The following is a 16,910-nucleotide window of genomic DNA, read 5'->3' on the forward strand; positions in this document are numbered from 1 at the left end:
GGAGCAGGTCACTTTTTTTCTCTCTTCAGAGGACTTAAAAAAAAAGCAAAAAAGCAATCTGATTGGTTGCCATGGGTAACCACTTATCCTCTGCACAGATTTTGGTAAATCTCCCTCTATGGATATATACTTCCTTTACTTGTCATACTTGGTACAAGAATGACTTGAAGAAAGCTACCAATGCTGCAAGTAGTCTTGGTGCCCTGGAGGTAAGTTAAAGGGGTACTCCGGGGGAAAACTTTTTTTTTTTTTTTTTAATCAACTGATGCCAGAAAGTTAAACAGATTTGTAAATTACTTCTATGAAAAAAAAATCTTGATCCTTCCAGTACTTATTAGCGGCTGAATACTACAGAGGAAAAAGGTTTTCCTTTTTGGATTTATTTTCTGTCACAACCACAGTGCTCTCTGCTGACACCTCTGTCCATGTCAGGAAGTGTGCAGAGCAGGAACAAATCCCCATAGCCAAACCTATCCTGCTCTGGCAGTTCCTGACATGGACAGAGGTGTCAGCAGAGAGCACTGTGGTCGTGACAGAAAAGAAATCCAAAAAGAAAAAGAATTTCCTCTGTAGTATACAGCAGCTAATAAGTACTGGAAGGATTAAGGTTTTTTAATAGAAGTAATTGACAAATCTGTTTAACTTTCTGGCACCAGTTGATTTATAAAAAAAAAAAAATAATAAAAATAAAAAAATAAAACACTTTTTCCACCGGAGTACCCCTTTAAGTGCTCAACGATTGCTTATAATGCCGAGTTTATGCTATGTTCAGCTTTTTGTATAGTTTAGGGTCTATTTACACGTACATTATTCTGTGCAGATTTGATGCACAGGATTTGAAACTGGAGATGCAAAGCTTTATGCAAAGCTCTTTGTAACTTTTTTATTCAGCTTTTTGAGCCAAAGCTAGAGGTGGATCCATGAGGAAGGAGGGGTACAATGGTACAATTTTTTAAACTATAGAAAAGAAAAAAAAAAACATGCTTACAGAACCTATTACACAGCCTTGTTATAGTGTGAGAAGGGATGTATAAAGATCCTTGAGCGTTCCTGTTGTATAAGTATCGATCTACGGTATAAGTTCTAAAGTTAGTTGTAAAATAGTCATCTGTAAATGCAAAGGCCACAAACAGCCTACCCCTATACAAATAGACTATAGTATACCTGTATTGGTTTTCACATACACCAGATTGATCTCTGATCTGGGCTACTGGAAGGGAGACTAATGTATCAAAAGTGACTCTCTGCCTCCAACCATCCCGACTTTCCTTATACACAAGAAGCTAAAATAAAGGATCCTAATACACAGAAGCAGACGGTGGGAAAGCACTACACCAGTGGTTATTTAGATTGGCTCAGCCAGTTCTATATAAACACTGAGAACACTTATGGGACAATTATGCGGTGGAGAAGATCCCAGACAATTTTGGTCTGCGCTAAATCCCAGGCTTAAAACTATAATCCAAAGATAAAGAAAGGCGTATAGAAAGGTAGGAGAGAAAACTTGTATTAATGATGATCTCCCTCCAAGGCTACTCACGACTAATATGCCATTTGGGGATTTCAGGCAAAGAGCAGAGGATGGAAAACGGCCAAGGCAAAAATATTCTGGTTTTGCTACATACGTTTTAGATGCATTTGTGCTTGTGCTTATTGCCTACTAGCCGAGTACCCGGCGTTGCCCGGTTTTTCCTTCCTAATCCCTGTTGGGGAGGAAAATAATCAAAAAGGAGGAAGCTTTTGACTTCATATCCCGTCATCATATATTCTTGTCATATCCCGACCTGCTATCCTGACCTCCTATTGCGTCCTCCTATCCCATCCTCATATCCTGACCTGTAGTATGTGTACCAGGTATTGAAATATCTCCAGCCGTACGGAAGTTATGTGGGAACATACATTTCCCATTGATTTGCATGGGACTTTAAACAAAAACCACGACCCTCACAAATGGGGGTAGTTAAGGGTTAAATTAACTATCCTATATTTTAAGTGGACATATAAGTAACATGTGACCAAGTATTATCGAAATATCTCTAGCCGTTTGGAAGTTATGAAGTAATATATTTCCCATTGACTTGAATGGGACTTTAAACATAAACCCCGCCCCTGGCAAATGGGGGGTGAGTAAAGGTTAAATCACCTATCCTATGTTTGTTGTTGAAATATAAGTAACATGTGTGCCAAGTTTCATGTTAATATCTTAAGCCGTTTGGACGTGATGCTGGAACATACACACATACATACGTTGAGTTTTATATATATTGATTTTTTGTGTGTGTGTGTTGGGGGGGGGGGGGGGGGGAAGCGGTGTTCATAGCCTTAACATGCAGAGCACCAGGTAGGGAGTAATAGCACCGTTCTACCTTTTGATCTGTGAACTTTTGTTGGAGAGTTGAGCAAGCAGTGTTATTTCATATTTGCAAATGAGCAGAGGACCACAAGGACTCTTTAAATATATAAAACAAAATGGACTCTGAAGACCATTTGCTTTTGGTGCATCTTTAACCCCTTCAGAATGTTAATGTATGCCCTAGTTCTGCTTCCGTTGTATGAAGAGCTCAGGAGCTGAGCGCGCTTCATACCCAGTAACAGCAGCCAGGACCCACAGCTAATGCCAGACATCATCGATCAGGCCGCAGTACGGCATTACCTTTTAAACGCTGTGGTTGATTGCCGCATCTAAAACGGGAAGAACTTAATCGCATAGTCCTGATCAGCTGAGAGGACAGGCAGAGGTCTCTTATCTAGAGTCTGTTTAGTTTGATTGGCGCTCCTTCACTGCAGGCAGCCTCAGAAGCTTGTAGTAATGAAGCACAGAGAATAATGATCTATGCAGTTCTATGGCACAGCATTGTTCAGTGTATGCAAACTAAAGCTTACATGTGATACTCCCCTATAAAAAATAATTCTTCAAACATCCCTGCATCCAGAAAAATAAAAAAAAAAGTGTTATAGTGGGCAGAAAAGGTCAATTTTAAAGCATACTTTTTCATACAAAAAGTTATTTGTTTTAAAGTAGTAAAATAAAACAAAACCTATGTAAATTGCATATTTTTTTAATTATATGGCCCTACAGAATAAAGAGAATGTGTAATGTTTACTGAAAACACTGCTTAGAAACGGAAGCCTCCAAAAGCTTCCTTCAATTTTTAGACACAAAAAATTTTTTTTTGTTAATCATAGTTAAAATGAGTGAGGTCATAAAGTACAAAAACAAGTCAAACAAGCGGTATGATTATAAACAGGTGAGGAGAAAAAAAAAAATGAAAGTGCAAAAATTTTTTACAAAACAACAATATCCTTAACTGAAATGGAAAATAAGAAAATAAAGCTCAAGAATAACACACCCCACTATTCATAACACTAACCATAAAAAAAAAAAAAAAAAAAAAAAAAAAAAAAAAAAAAAAAGCTGCATTCTAGTTTTGTAACCACCCTACAGGCTTGGGTCTGTTTTGCTTCTGTGGGTGGGCACCAGTTGACCAAGTCTAGTGACCCCTCTCCCAGACGTTCAGCTGTCTGCTATGGCTGTGTTGAGCACTATAGCCGCTTCAGTGTTTCAAATGCTTTTTCTTGCAATTGCCATACTATTATTAGTGGCAGTAAAATCTATTTGAGACAACCCCCCAAAATTGGACAAAATGTGGTCTTCTAAGGGGTGGTCTTCTCAAAGATGGCCAGTATGTACAATCTATTATGTAGGAACTGAAAATTGTATGAACGCCACAGCCCGCTTTAAACAGCTAATCGGTGGGGGTGCTTGTAGTGCTCAGCGCCTTTCTTTCTTTATGAACTGGGTGCTTTTAGTAGGACCCTGCAACAATTTAAAAATGTATAGTCCATCCTGGGGATAAGTCATACATTTTTAAAGCCTGTACAACCCCTTTAAATTGCACCAATGCATTATATAATATTTTATGTTAGAAAATAAATATCAGTTTCTTCATAAAGATTGCATTTTCCACTTGATGGTTTCATGCAAATACAGTCCTGAAGGAACCGATTCAGGACTATATATGCATGTTTCTCATCTTAACAGAGTAGTCGTCATCATCATGACAATGATTAAGAAATGAGCAGTCAGTACCGATCTCCAAGATAAATGAAGAGATGACTTAAAAATAGATTCCTACGGTTGTGCTGTACTGTAAGCCTTCCTCCCTTCCTTCCTGTAAAGCTTAAAATCTATTTATATGATGATGGATGTAATTATTAAATGCTGCATCTGTCAGAGGCAAATCTGCCAAAAGCAGAAAGGGAAAAAACCACCAGCAAACCCACTGCCGCCTGCGCCTGTAGCATCTTTAAGGTTAATCCACGCTCAAACCAGGCATCTGTAATAAAACATTTTACTAGGATCTCTTCCATGTATTTTACTCAAAATGCAGGATACTATGTGACAGGTCATTTGTATGGCTCAATATTACAGCCTATGGGTTATAAATACTATTTACATAGATCTTAAATGGTAACATGTGAACAGATAATATACCCCTGATGTGAAGACAAGCTTAGACAAACCTTTGCCAGGCCTAGTAACAAGCTTCAAAAGTTAGGGCCAGCAATGACATGTTGTAGGGTTATGTCCACAAGACCCATCGGAGAAGCTAAGAGAAATGATATATACTGAGCAGTATGCTCAATATAGTATCCAATTGCCATACTAGCTGGGGGCCAGGACTTGCATGCCTTAACCCCTTAAGGACACAGCTCATTTTCACCTTAAAGGGGTACTCCGGTGCTTAGACATCTTATCCCCTATCCAAAGGATAGGGGATAAGATGTCTGACCGCGGGAGTCCCCCGTGATCTTGCAAGCGGCACCCCGTTTGTAATCAGTCCCCGAAGAGTGTTCGCTCCGGGTCTGATTACGGGGGATCACAGGGCGGGTGATAGATGTCATGCCCCCTCCCATAGGCTTGCCTTGAGGGGCGGAGCGTGACGTCCCACAGGGGCGCAGGCGTGACGTCACACGCCGCCCGCCCTGTGATCGCCTGTTATCAGAACCGGAGCAAACACTCTCCGGGGACTGATTACAAACGGGGTGCCGCGTGCAAGATTACAGGGGTCCCCAGCGGCGGGACTCCCGCAGTCAGGCATCTTATCCCCCATCCTTTGGAGTTATAGGGGATAAGAGTTATATCCCCTATATAAAAGTTATACCCCTGATGATGCAGTTGTTACTGTACAACATGTTGGGGAGACTATTTTAAAATTCAATCCAGGGAGGGTTTAATAATAGCGTTCGGCAGACACACAACTGCTACTGTATTATCTTTATACACTACCATTAACACTGCAGTATCTAACTATTTAACAAGCAAGGAACTGCAAAGTACAGCACGTGCAAGGACAAGTGCCTGTAAACACTGAAGAAGCTAGAGCACTTACACTAAAAACATAACAAAAACTATACTGGAGAGATTAAAACCTGTGCAGAGGAAGATTGGTGCAGTTGCCCATAGTAACCAATCAGATTGCTTCCTTTATCTTTCAGAGGCCTTTTTTTAAATGAAAGTTGCAATCTTATAGGTCGCTATGGGCAACTTTACCACTCATCTTCTACAAAGGTTTTGATAAATCTTCCCCTATATAATGTTAAGTATAAACGTGACTGTAAAGACACATAAAACAAAGTTATCACTTATACTGCATGTAAAAATGAATCACAAAAAAGGGAAAAATTGCATTTTTTCCCCACCTAAAAACGCAACTGCAATGCAGCCTGATCATATGTTTTCACGCTTCTGTGCGTTCACACATGCATATTTAGAAGTCAATGGGTAGCAAAATCAGCTACAGCAAATCTACAGCAAAATGCCCATGTGAAGGATGCTGTTTTCTTTATCCATGTTCCACTGCTCATAGCATTAGCTACAGGGTGGGCCATTTATATGGATACACCTTAATAAAATGGGAATGGTTGGGGATATTAACTTCCTGTTTGTGGCACATTAGTATATGTGAGGGGGGAAACTTTTCAAGATGGGTGGTGACCATGGCGGCCATTTTGAAGTTGGCCATTTTGAATCCAACTTTTGTTTTTTCAATAGGAAGAGGGTCATGTGACACATCAAACTTATTGGGAATTACACAAGAAAAACAATGATGTACTTTGTTTTAACGTAACTTTATTCTTTCATGAGTTATTTACAAGTTTATCTTTGTTTACAGCCATTGACATGTCGTCGAGGTTAACACGTGAGGAGCGGATAGAAATTGTGTTGATGTCTGGTGAACGCAGTAACCGGGTCATTGCAGCAGATTTCAATGCAAGACACCCTACGAGACCACCCATCTATGCTACAGTTAGCAAACTGCTTGCTAAGTTTCGTGAAACTGGTTCAGGGTTTGATTTTCCAAAATTTGCCCACAGCGTAGCACTCGCCGCATGTCACTGGAGAGTGGCATTAGTCGAACATCCCTTCGGCGGATATTATCTACTCACAAATGGCACCCTTACAAACTCCAGCTACTGTAGCATCTCAACCAGGATGACCCAGATCGGCGCACTGAATTTGCAGAATGGGAAAAACAAAAATTGGAGCAGGACCCTCAGTTTACGCAGAAGATTTTGTTCAGTGATGAGGCAAACTTATGTGAATGGTGAAGTTAAGAAACAAAACCACCGCTATTGGTCTGACACTAACCCACATTGGATAGATCCCTCCAAGACTGTTGGAACACAAAAATTGATGGTATGGTGTGGTATATGGGGTACAAAGATAGTGGGGTCATTCTTCATCAATGGAAACCTCAAGGCCACTGGATATGCGAAATTGCTACATGATGATGTGTTTTCCTCTTTATGCACTGAAGCTGGCACGTTCCCGGAGTTTTGCAAGATGGTGACCACCACATTATGGGTGTTAGGTCCGAGCATTCCTAGATGAACAGTTTCCTGGTAAGTGGATTGGTCATCGTGGGCCAGTTGAATGGCCCCTAAGGTCTCCCGATCTGACCCTCTTAGACTTTTATCTTTGGGGTCATCTGAAGGCAATTGTCTATGCTGTGAAGATACGAGATGTGCAGCACCTGAAACTACGGATGCTGGAAGCCTGTGCTAGCATTTCTCCTGCGGTGTTGCTATCAGTGTGTGAAGAGTGGGAGAAGAGGGTTGCATTGACAATCCAACACAATGGGCAGCACATTGAACACATTTTATAAGTGGTCAGAAACTTGTAAATAACTCATGAAAGAATAAAGTTACATTAAAACCAAGCACATCATTGTTTGTCTTGTGCAATTCCCAATAAGTTTGATGTGTCTCATGAACCTCTTCCTATTGAAATAACTCCCCCCCCCCCCCTCACATATATAATAATGTGCCACAAACAGGAAGTTAATAACACCAACCATTCCCATTTTATTAAAGGTGTATCCATGTAAATGGCCCACCCTGGAGATAATGCTGAGAGCAGTGGAACATGGATAAAGAAAACAGCATCCTTCACCTGGGCATTTTGCTGTAGCTGATTTTGCTACCCATTGACTTCTAAATATGCATGTGTGAACGCACACAAGCATGAAAACATATGATCAGGCTGCATTGCAGTTGCGTTGCGGTCTGCAGCTGCATCAGTTTCTAATGGATAGTAATAAAAGCATTTTATTGCAGCAATGAAAAGAAATGCAACCAAACCTAAATGTGTTTTTTCACCCATATAATATTCATGGACTATCCAGAGAATGGGCAGGGATGACGCTCCAGGCATCTGATCAGCTGTGAATTTGCCACAGCACTTGACACATGCAACATAAGGGTTTACCAGTGCTAGTACCTGCATTGCCATACTTTCAGAATCAGCAGTGCAAGATATTGAAGCCATTAAAAGGGAACAGGGTAATGGTGCAGTACCTTGCTCTGTGACTACTAAAAGTATGGCAACGCAGGAAGTGGTAAATAGGAAGTGGCCCCGGCAGACAGCTAATCATCAGGGATGCCACGAGCCAGCCCACAGCCGATCTAATATCGATAGCCCATACTGAGGATAGGTCATCAAGTGTATAAGGCTGGGTAACCTCTTTAGTTATGTTTTCATGTGCAGATTTTTGCAGCAGATTAGCTGCTGCAGATTTTGCTGCCCATTCACTTTAATGAGAATCAAAATCTGCTGCTGCAAAACATACATGTGACTGTACCCTAAGACTAGAATAAGACAAAACACAACACAGTGCATCAGCAGCGTTCGGGTGCATGCACACCACGTTTACAGTTCCCATATCAGGTTTTTGATGAAAAATGGATTCCTCAAAACCTGACTAAACTGTGTCAAAACGTGTGTACAAATTTTAACCCATATATGGTTTGAAAAATGATGTCCGGTTGCATCCGTTTTTTTTAAAGAAAAAAATCGTATACATTTTTAACTTTTCACTCCATTTTGAATAAAGTTTCACTTGTTTGATTGAAATTCCAAGAAAAAAAAAACTGCAAAGTCAAAAACCGTATGGTGAAAACCGGATGGAACCGTATGCACATACAGTTCTGTACGGTTTCCATTGACTCCCATGTAAACAAAAAAACACCTATACGGTTTAATACAGTTTTTCAAAATACGACAAAACCATATGTGATGCAAAACGGACTAAACTGGATGATGCGTTTGACATATGGTTTACAATGTTAAGTCGATGCATACAGTTTTCTATACGGTTCCATACGGTTTTTAACTTGAAACCGTACACGGGAACTGTACATCATCTGATGTATACGTTGTGGGAACTTTGACATATAGGTCTGACATGTACGGTAGCTATGAAAATATAAGCATCCTGTACAGTGTTGCAAAATCCATCTGGATGGAATAGTTTTGGGATCAACAGTATACCATCTAGCAAACTCTTATCCATTCATCTTGAATGGAGGCCAACATGACACACTTTTGGTCTCTGATGGTCAAAATGGGTCTAAGAATCTGTTTAAGGCAATTACCAGGACCTATCCCAGCTCGTGTTAAATCGAGTCTCCTGGACATTGCTTAATACTGTGTGAACCCAGCCTTACATGCTAGCTGTATTTACTTGAGATATTTTGAAATTTACACACACACAAAAAAAAAAAAAAAAAACATTTTGCTCCGACTGGGTATGTGTGTATGGAGGAGGGGTGTTAAGGATGAATTTCTGGAAAGCAGCTTTATTATAACAATAAAGTAAAATGCAGTTTCCCTTGTGTCACAGCTTTTTCTCAGTCTGCTGGAAAGATCATGTCATAGACCTATACATTTACGACCAGCTACGAGTTGTTCTTCCAAGTGCCACTAGCATCTATCAGCAGAGGAGGACTGCAATAGACTGCTAAGGATATTACAAAGGGATACCTTATAGACTCGGGATATTCCCACCATGTCTCGGAGGGACTGAGGTCACTGTCACTTACGTCTGATTCACAATTAAGCCAGTCTCTAAAATAATCACCTCTCTTCAAAAAGCCATTGTAATCCCGGACGGTTTTTCTGCCTCCATCTGGCATGATGTTATTGGTTTTAAATCCAATAGTCTGTCAATGGAGAGTTAAAACAGAGGAAGTTACAGCACATCATATCTTTTTCTACAACGTGCTGTCTTCTGAGCGTCTACAATCTCAACAAAACGAGACATAATAAGATTATGCACCAACCCTTTGATCTATAACGCCAAATTAGATTGGGATTAGTAAAGTCCAACCCAGGAAAGGGCAAAGGTGATGCTTTAAGGCGACCATACATCATACATATAAAATATAAAATGCATCTGTTTACATTTAGTAGAGGACAATAAGCCGCTGCCAGATACCTAGCCAGACAGAACCGGTGCTGCCAAAATATCTGGGTTCAGCCAAGTTTATTCTAATGTGTACGGACCCTTGTGCTGGACACAGATGTGTTTCACAGAGGTGGGACCCAAATATATTCAGTGAGTCATCGAAGGCATATCCTGGGATTAGGCTATAAATGTTGAAATGGAATATACCTTTAAAGGGGTTCTCCACCATAAGGTGATTTTAGTACGTACCTGGCAGACAGTAATGGACATGCTTAGGAAGGATCTGCGCTTGTCTTGGGGCTAAATGGCTATGTCATGAGATTACCATAACACTGTGGCTAGCTTTTTGTGAACTGGTATTTCCTGTTTGACTTTTCTTTTGCCTACAAATCCCATAATTCCATTTTCCTCCCTCCCACACATCAGCCACCCCACCCATTGAAACATAAATAAGCTGCATCCATTCAAAAGACCTGTGGTTTTCAATCAGGGTGCCTACAGCTGTTGCATTAGTTGCAGATCTCTCTCTCACCAAGCGATCGCTCCACCCGTTGAAGCAGACCGGCTCCCTGTCAATCAGCTAACTAGTGAGTCAGGTCTCGGCCGCATTGCAACCTGGGAAAAATCTGGGACAATAGTCATTTTGTAAGAGGTTAATAAATAAATATTGGGGTGAAAATCACAGAAGAATTGTGAGAAAACAATCACACACAGGTACAGACACTATATTATGAACAACACTAACTTTACAGCCCCTGTAGTATAGTCAAATAAAAAATATTCCTGGAATACCCCTTTAACTCCTTTAGGACACATGACGTACCGGTATGTCATGTGTCCGCTCCCGATCTATAACGCGGGGCCACGGGGCGGGGACACGTGAGTACTACCTCCTATACCAGTGGTCTTCAACCTGCAGACCTCCAAATGTTGCAAAACTACAACTCCCAGCATGCCGGACAGCCGTTGGCAGTCCGGGCATGCTGGGAGTTGTAGTTTTGCAACATCTGGAGGTTCGCAGGTTGAAGATCACTGTTGGGTTCAGAATCTTTTTTTTTTCTAGATTTTGGACCTTTAAAATAGGGTGAGTCTTATATACCGGTGCATCCTATAGGGCGAAAAATACGGTAGTCTTAAAATAACAGACAAATTTCATCCTTTTGCATCCGTTTGTTAGTATGGTCCGTTTAGCAGCAATAACGGGAGAATATCAGTACGGGAGAGAACGGCCATGTGAACCTAGCCCTAGTATTTCCCCTCAGTCTCAAGGGTTGCAGAACATGGCATGTATCCTTTAATAGTGATGTAATTGTAACTTTACTTTCGTTATTTATTTACTACTTTGGAGTGTAATGATTCGCTTTTGTAAGATGTTGTTACAGATGCAAAAAGAAAAAGCAGCCTGTCAGGAAAAGAAGCCAAACACAATATTAAGAGATTAAAACCACAAACAGACTGGTCATGGGACACTAGGTACATTCTCATCTTCTGCTATTAGATAATGGCAGGAACCTTCCCAAAAGTCAGCTCTGCTGAGCAAAGACAACGTCTGTCTGCTGATATAACGGTAAACCAGAGGATTCTCTGTATTCCGGTATAATAGAAGATAGAACAAGGGGCTAACTCGGCACAACCCAACTGACCTGCAAAAAAAAAAAAAAGAGTGGGGCACGTCTGCATATCAAACAATGTATACACCAAAATGTAGATCCAGCGCTCAGGTTCCCTAGAAGAGCAGGATGAACTGAGACGGAGAAATAAGGACTTCACAGCATCTTCTTTAAACATCTTGTAGACTTGTTTTATAAATGTAAAAAAATAAAAAAATAAATAAATAAAAAAACTAACTATGAAAATCACACAGAATATCTGCCCAATTCAATGGATATTTTTGTACCTTTTAAACGCCATCTTGGTGCCAACTGGCAGATAAATCTTTGGCGCCTGCCCACTTTTGGACCCCTGTAGCATGTAGTTACTGTACTTCTTTCATATCTGACAAAAACTTTCACATCGCATAGATTTGTAAATATTGACGCAACCAAATAACCCCATGGATATCCTTGCAAGATTTGGGGCACTAGAACATCGTAGTGAATAGTTGTCCATTTATTCTTTTGGATAGCACCTTAAAAAGATGTTGTCTCAAGAATGACACTTTTCACCAACAGGTTAGATGATAGCCTGACATAACTGCTTTAGGAACCTACAGAAGGGTTTCTGGTACCAGTAGTGAGTTTGAAAGGTCAGCATCCCCATGCCCAGGCTGTGTGACCTGTAGAGTTGTGCCTACCATTTGCACAGCTTAGGTAAGGTAAGAATATACCCACCGCTTCTATTTTATGACACATCCTGTTTTAACATACTGAAAAAGGGGTCTCTCTTTTCTTCCCGTTTCCCCACTCCAAGTCCATGATCTCTGACACCTAAAATTCGGCCTACATCCACCACCATACAGAGGTCAGTGTATTAACTGGAATATGGAAAAATGGAGCAAATCTACATCTACTCATCGCAAACATATATATTTTTTCCCTAAATAATATTCAAAATACACATTTAAATAAATCTGGCGCAAACCTAGAAAGATCCACTTTGACAGGCATAGACAATGGGGGATCCATTCATATAGGGAGATTTATCCAAACCTGTGCAGAGGCAAAGTTGCTCATAGCAACCAATCAGCTCGCTTCTTTCATTTTTCATAGGTCTTGTTAAGAATGTAAGAAGCGAGCTGATTGGTTGCTATGGGCAACTGGGCAACTTTGCCTCTGCACAGGTTTTGATAAATCTCCCCCATAGCCTTGTGTATTTGGTGCAGTTTCATATGCGCCACAAACAGTGTTATTTGCGCCAGATTTTCAAAAGTGCTGCCTGGAGTTTTGAGATTCTGGCGTACATTTGTCCCGCACCCAAAAACCTTTGTTAAATACACAATTTCATTGCTTTATGGCCAATTACTATTGTGAGTGAAGAAAGAATGTAGAATAGTCACAAAGCACCCTGGTCCAAGTCTCGGTGCCCTCACATATGGCAGGACTGCTTTTTTTTAAGTTTCCTGCAGATTCTGTGCAGAATGTGTGTGGAATTTGTGCAGAATTCATGCTGAACTTTCACTCAACACACAAATTCCAGACAGACTTCTCATTGACTTTAATAGACTCTGCTGAGGAATTCTGCAAAAACTATTGACAGGTTTAATGTTTTTTGCAGTATCCGAAATGCTGAATTTCTGCTGCTGCTGAAATTCTGCAGCAGAAAATCTGCCGTGTGAGTAATGAACAACACCACTGTGTTAACTTTATGTAGCAAAATTTCATGGAGCTGAATTTCTCCTTCTGATTCCGTGTGGCAAATCTGCTGTGTGAACATACAAGGAGACATGCCTCTTAATAATGTTATTTCCTAATAATTTTAAAAACTAAATTTTATTAGTGCCCATTAGGGACTATTACAAATCTTTTAATTACAAACACTTTCAGTGCTATGCCATAGTATAGCATTACTGATTATTGTGGCGATTAACGCTATGCTTACACAGCCTCCTGGGGAATCCTGTATAGTCAGAGCACTAATTTGATGCCAGGGAGGAGGTTAAGTGACCTCAATCTGTCTTCAAAGCCTGTAAAGGTGCTATGGAGATTCAGAACGGCCCACTTTCTGAACAGCAATATTATTGTGACCGTTTTAGATAACAGAATTGACTTTGATTGTGGCATCTAAAGGGTTAAGGTAAGATATTGCCCATCATGCTGATGTCCAGCATTAGCAGGAAGTCCTGGCTGATAATAGCAGCTGAAACTCAGGGGATAAAGCGAGCAAAGCTTGTGAACGCACTTCATACACCTGGAATTAAACCAGGGCGTATATATTATATATTATATATATATATATATATATATATATATATATATATATATATATACACATATACATATATATATATACATATACATATATATATATACATATATATATATACATACATACATACATACACACACACACACACACACACACACATACACCGTATTTTTCACCCTATAGGACGCACCGGCATATAAGACGCACCCAATTTTAAAGGTGCAAAATCTAGAAGAAAAAAAAAAAAAAAAAAAAGATTCTGAACCCAACAGTGATCTTCAACCTGCGGACCTCCAGATGATGCAAAACTACAACTCCCAGCATGCCCCTCCGCTGGTTGAAGACCACTGGTATATGAGGTAATACTCACGTGTCCCCGCCGCTCCGGACCCGTCACTGCTCGTCACCGCTGCCCTGGATGTTGCTCCATAGCCGTTGCCGCATCCCCGTGGTGTCCCCGACACTCCGGACGTCTTCTTCCCCTGGATCCACGCTCTCCGTCATCATGTCGCTACGCACGCTGCTCCTATTGGATGACCGGACGGCGTGCGCAACGACGTCGAAAGAGCACCGGTCATGCAGTGGATCCCGGCACAGAGCAGACACCGAGGAGGCAGGTATGGTCCCTCCCGGTGTCCTGTAAGCTGTTCAGGATGCCGCAATTTCACAGAGGCGGTCCCGAACAGCCCGACTGAGCAGCCAGGTTAGTGTCACTTTAGTTTCAGACGCGGCGGTCAGCTTTGATCGCCGCGTATGAAGGGTTAATACAGGGCATCACCGCGATCGGTGATGTCCTGTATTAGCCGCGGGTCCCGGCCGTTGATGGCCGCAGGGACCGCCGCGATAGGTGTGTATTCGCCGTATAAGACGCATCAACTTTTCCCCCCCAGTTTTGGGGAAGAAAAAGTGCGTCTTATACGGCGAAAAATACGGTCTAGCTTGTTTTGAGGTTAAACTGAAATAGCGTAAGGAACATCAATTTACATATAATAATAAAAACTAAATTTTAAAAAGTTAGAGTAAAAAAAAAAAAAAAAAAAGAAACTTTTATAAAAAAAATAAAACAAAATGTAATTCACAATAGATCTGTTGCATGGTAGTTAAAACCAGTAAAACTCTGTGGTATTAACTGAGACACTTGTGCACCAGAAAGTGGAGATAAAACCTTTGACTATTCAGGGTAAATATGCCAAAAGAAAAAAAATAAATACCGTAAATAAAATGGTGAGGAAGGTGCTAAATAAGTAAAAAGTAAAGTCGTGTAAAATACCTGAACAGTGTTAAAAACATGCACCAGATTTTATGCAAATGAAGGCCAGCTAACCCCAAAAAGTGGTGCAAAAAACAATGAAAATCCTTCTGATTGTATTCATAAACCTCATAGCGACAGAGATGGGATCAAACTAGCTTCTAAAAGAGGTTAAGGGTTTTTTATACACTGCACATCTGGTGCAGGAAGAACCGTACCCTCCACATTCTGGTTCCAGTAAGTTCCCTGAACTTTTCGGCACATCTGGGATTCTGATTTTATTGAGATACAGGATTCATAATAATTTATAAGGCAACACAACTTTTACCGTCTATGTTTTGACATAAGTGTCTAGATTTCTTTCCTTTTATTTTTACCGAGCAATATTATAATTGGCAAGAAGAAATGCTTTCATAGACAAGAAGAGAGAGCAGACAGCAACATTCATACACAAAATAACCGGAGACTTTGAGGGGGGACTGGATGATCCCAAATACCTAACTAAAAGACTTTTTCTATGTATGCAGCATTTTCTTTAGAGAAAGATGGCAACCAGGATCTCAGGTTATCACCATAATGGGAAGCCACCCGCCACGAAAGGACATAAAATGGGACAAAAAGCCAGGTAAAAGTATGAGCTTTCTTAAAAATAATGTGGAGTTAGGCAAGTGTGCCAGCCATCTGTTGAGATGGGTATGTATGGTGGAAGGACCAGTGCCTAACCTCAGAAAAGATCGAATACAGACAAACATAATAAAGGGGTCCCATAACCACTTATCTTAGGGACTTTGTACGTAGCAGCTGAGATGTGGCTAGAAACGAGAAAATGCACCAACGATTTCTACTTTACGGTAGTCGCTAAAATAGAAAATCACCCTAAAAAGTGGTTGCTGGGGGGGGGGGGGGGGGCGCATCAAAATGAAAATTAAGAAAATACTCACCTATCTGGGTACCCTGCAGCTCTTGCTGTGAAGTCTCTTGGTCCCCCACTTATTCTGAGACAGCTCCTCTGAGCAGTGCTGACCCGCTTAGACTGAGGAGGGACAACCCTGCAATTTTTTCTTCAATCATTAATGCAAAAATAAAACATTGCTGTATATTTGTTTATAGTCCTCTAATAAGCACTGCGCGATATCCAGCTTAGACCCCGCTTGTTGCACACGGAAAAGGATTCCCAACTCCTCCAATGCAAAGGTAGAAGCAAACAGTCCATACTGACGATCCACGAGATAGGGAAAAAAAAACTGTGACACTCACAGGAACTTTCTTTCCTGCAGATGTTTAAAGGGATACTCCGGGTGCTAAGACATCGTATCCCCTATCCAAAAGGATAGGGGATAAGATGCCTGATCTCGGGGGTCCCGCCGCTGGGCACTCCCGTGATCTTGCACACAGCACCCCAGTTAAAATCAGTCCCCGGAGCATGTTTGCTCTGGGTCTGATTACCGGCGACCACAGACCACACAGCTGTCACACTCCCTCCCATAGGCTTGCATTGAGGGGTGGGGGGGGGAATCGTGACGTCACATGGGGCGAAGCCTTGACGTCACAGCACTCCGGCCCCGTATTTGACAGTAATCAGACCCGGAGCGAACACGCTCCGGGGACTGATTATAAACGGGGTGCAGCGTGCAAGATCACGGGGGTACTTAGGATAGATGTCTAAGTGCCAGAGTACCCCTTTAATGGGTCACATGGTTATGAGAACACAGCTTACAGGGAGACTGACCATTTCTTGCACCACACTGCACTTCCTCTAGCCCCTCAAGGGAATTCTGCATCGGAAAATCCCCAGTGGATTATGCAGATGTAAATGTACTTATAGAATTCAGTGAGTCCTCTCTAGTTTCTTGTTTCATATGTCCATGTATTTGCTGTAAAGCATATCTCCGAATGCTGTTAGCCATTACAGTACAAAAATGTTAATTCCATTTTTTTTTTAAACAAAATAGAAAATAAATAAACCAAGCAAGTGCGGTCATTAAGAATCCATGCAATTTATATTGACTGTACAGTGGTCTCTCAAGTTACAATATTAATTGGTTCCA

At 41.0% G+C, this 16,910-nt stretch overlaps 1 protein-coding gene across 4 annotated transcripts in view; it reads right to left on the bottom strand.

Moving 5' to 3' along the window:
- The window catches only part of ARHGAP26 (Rho GTPase activating protein 26), a 412,307-nt gene that overhangs the window by 363,449 nt on the left and 31,948 nt on the right, over positions 1 to 16,910 (bottom strand). The window contains exon 2 of one of the 4 annotated variants that reach the window (XM_056574910.1): positions 9,423 to 9,504. The exons of the other annotated variants lie outside the window; for them this stretch is intronic. Within the exon in view, the coding sequence (XP_056430885.1) occupies positions 9,423 to 9,477 (55 nt within the window). The 5' untranslated portion in view covers positions 9,478 to 9,504. The remainder of the gene's footprint in view (positions 1 to 9,422; positions 9,505 to 16,910) is intronic. 4 annotated transcript variants of the gene reach the window in all.

The sequence above is a fragment of the Hyla sarda genome, chromosome 4 (assembly GCF_029499605.1).
Source record: "Hyla sarda isolate aHylSar1 chromosome 4, aHylSar1.hap1, whole genome shotgun sequence".
Classification (NCBI taxonomy): Eukaryota; Metazoa; Chordata; class Amphibia; order Anura; family Hylidae; genus Hyla; species Hyla sarda.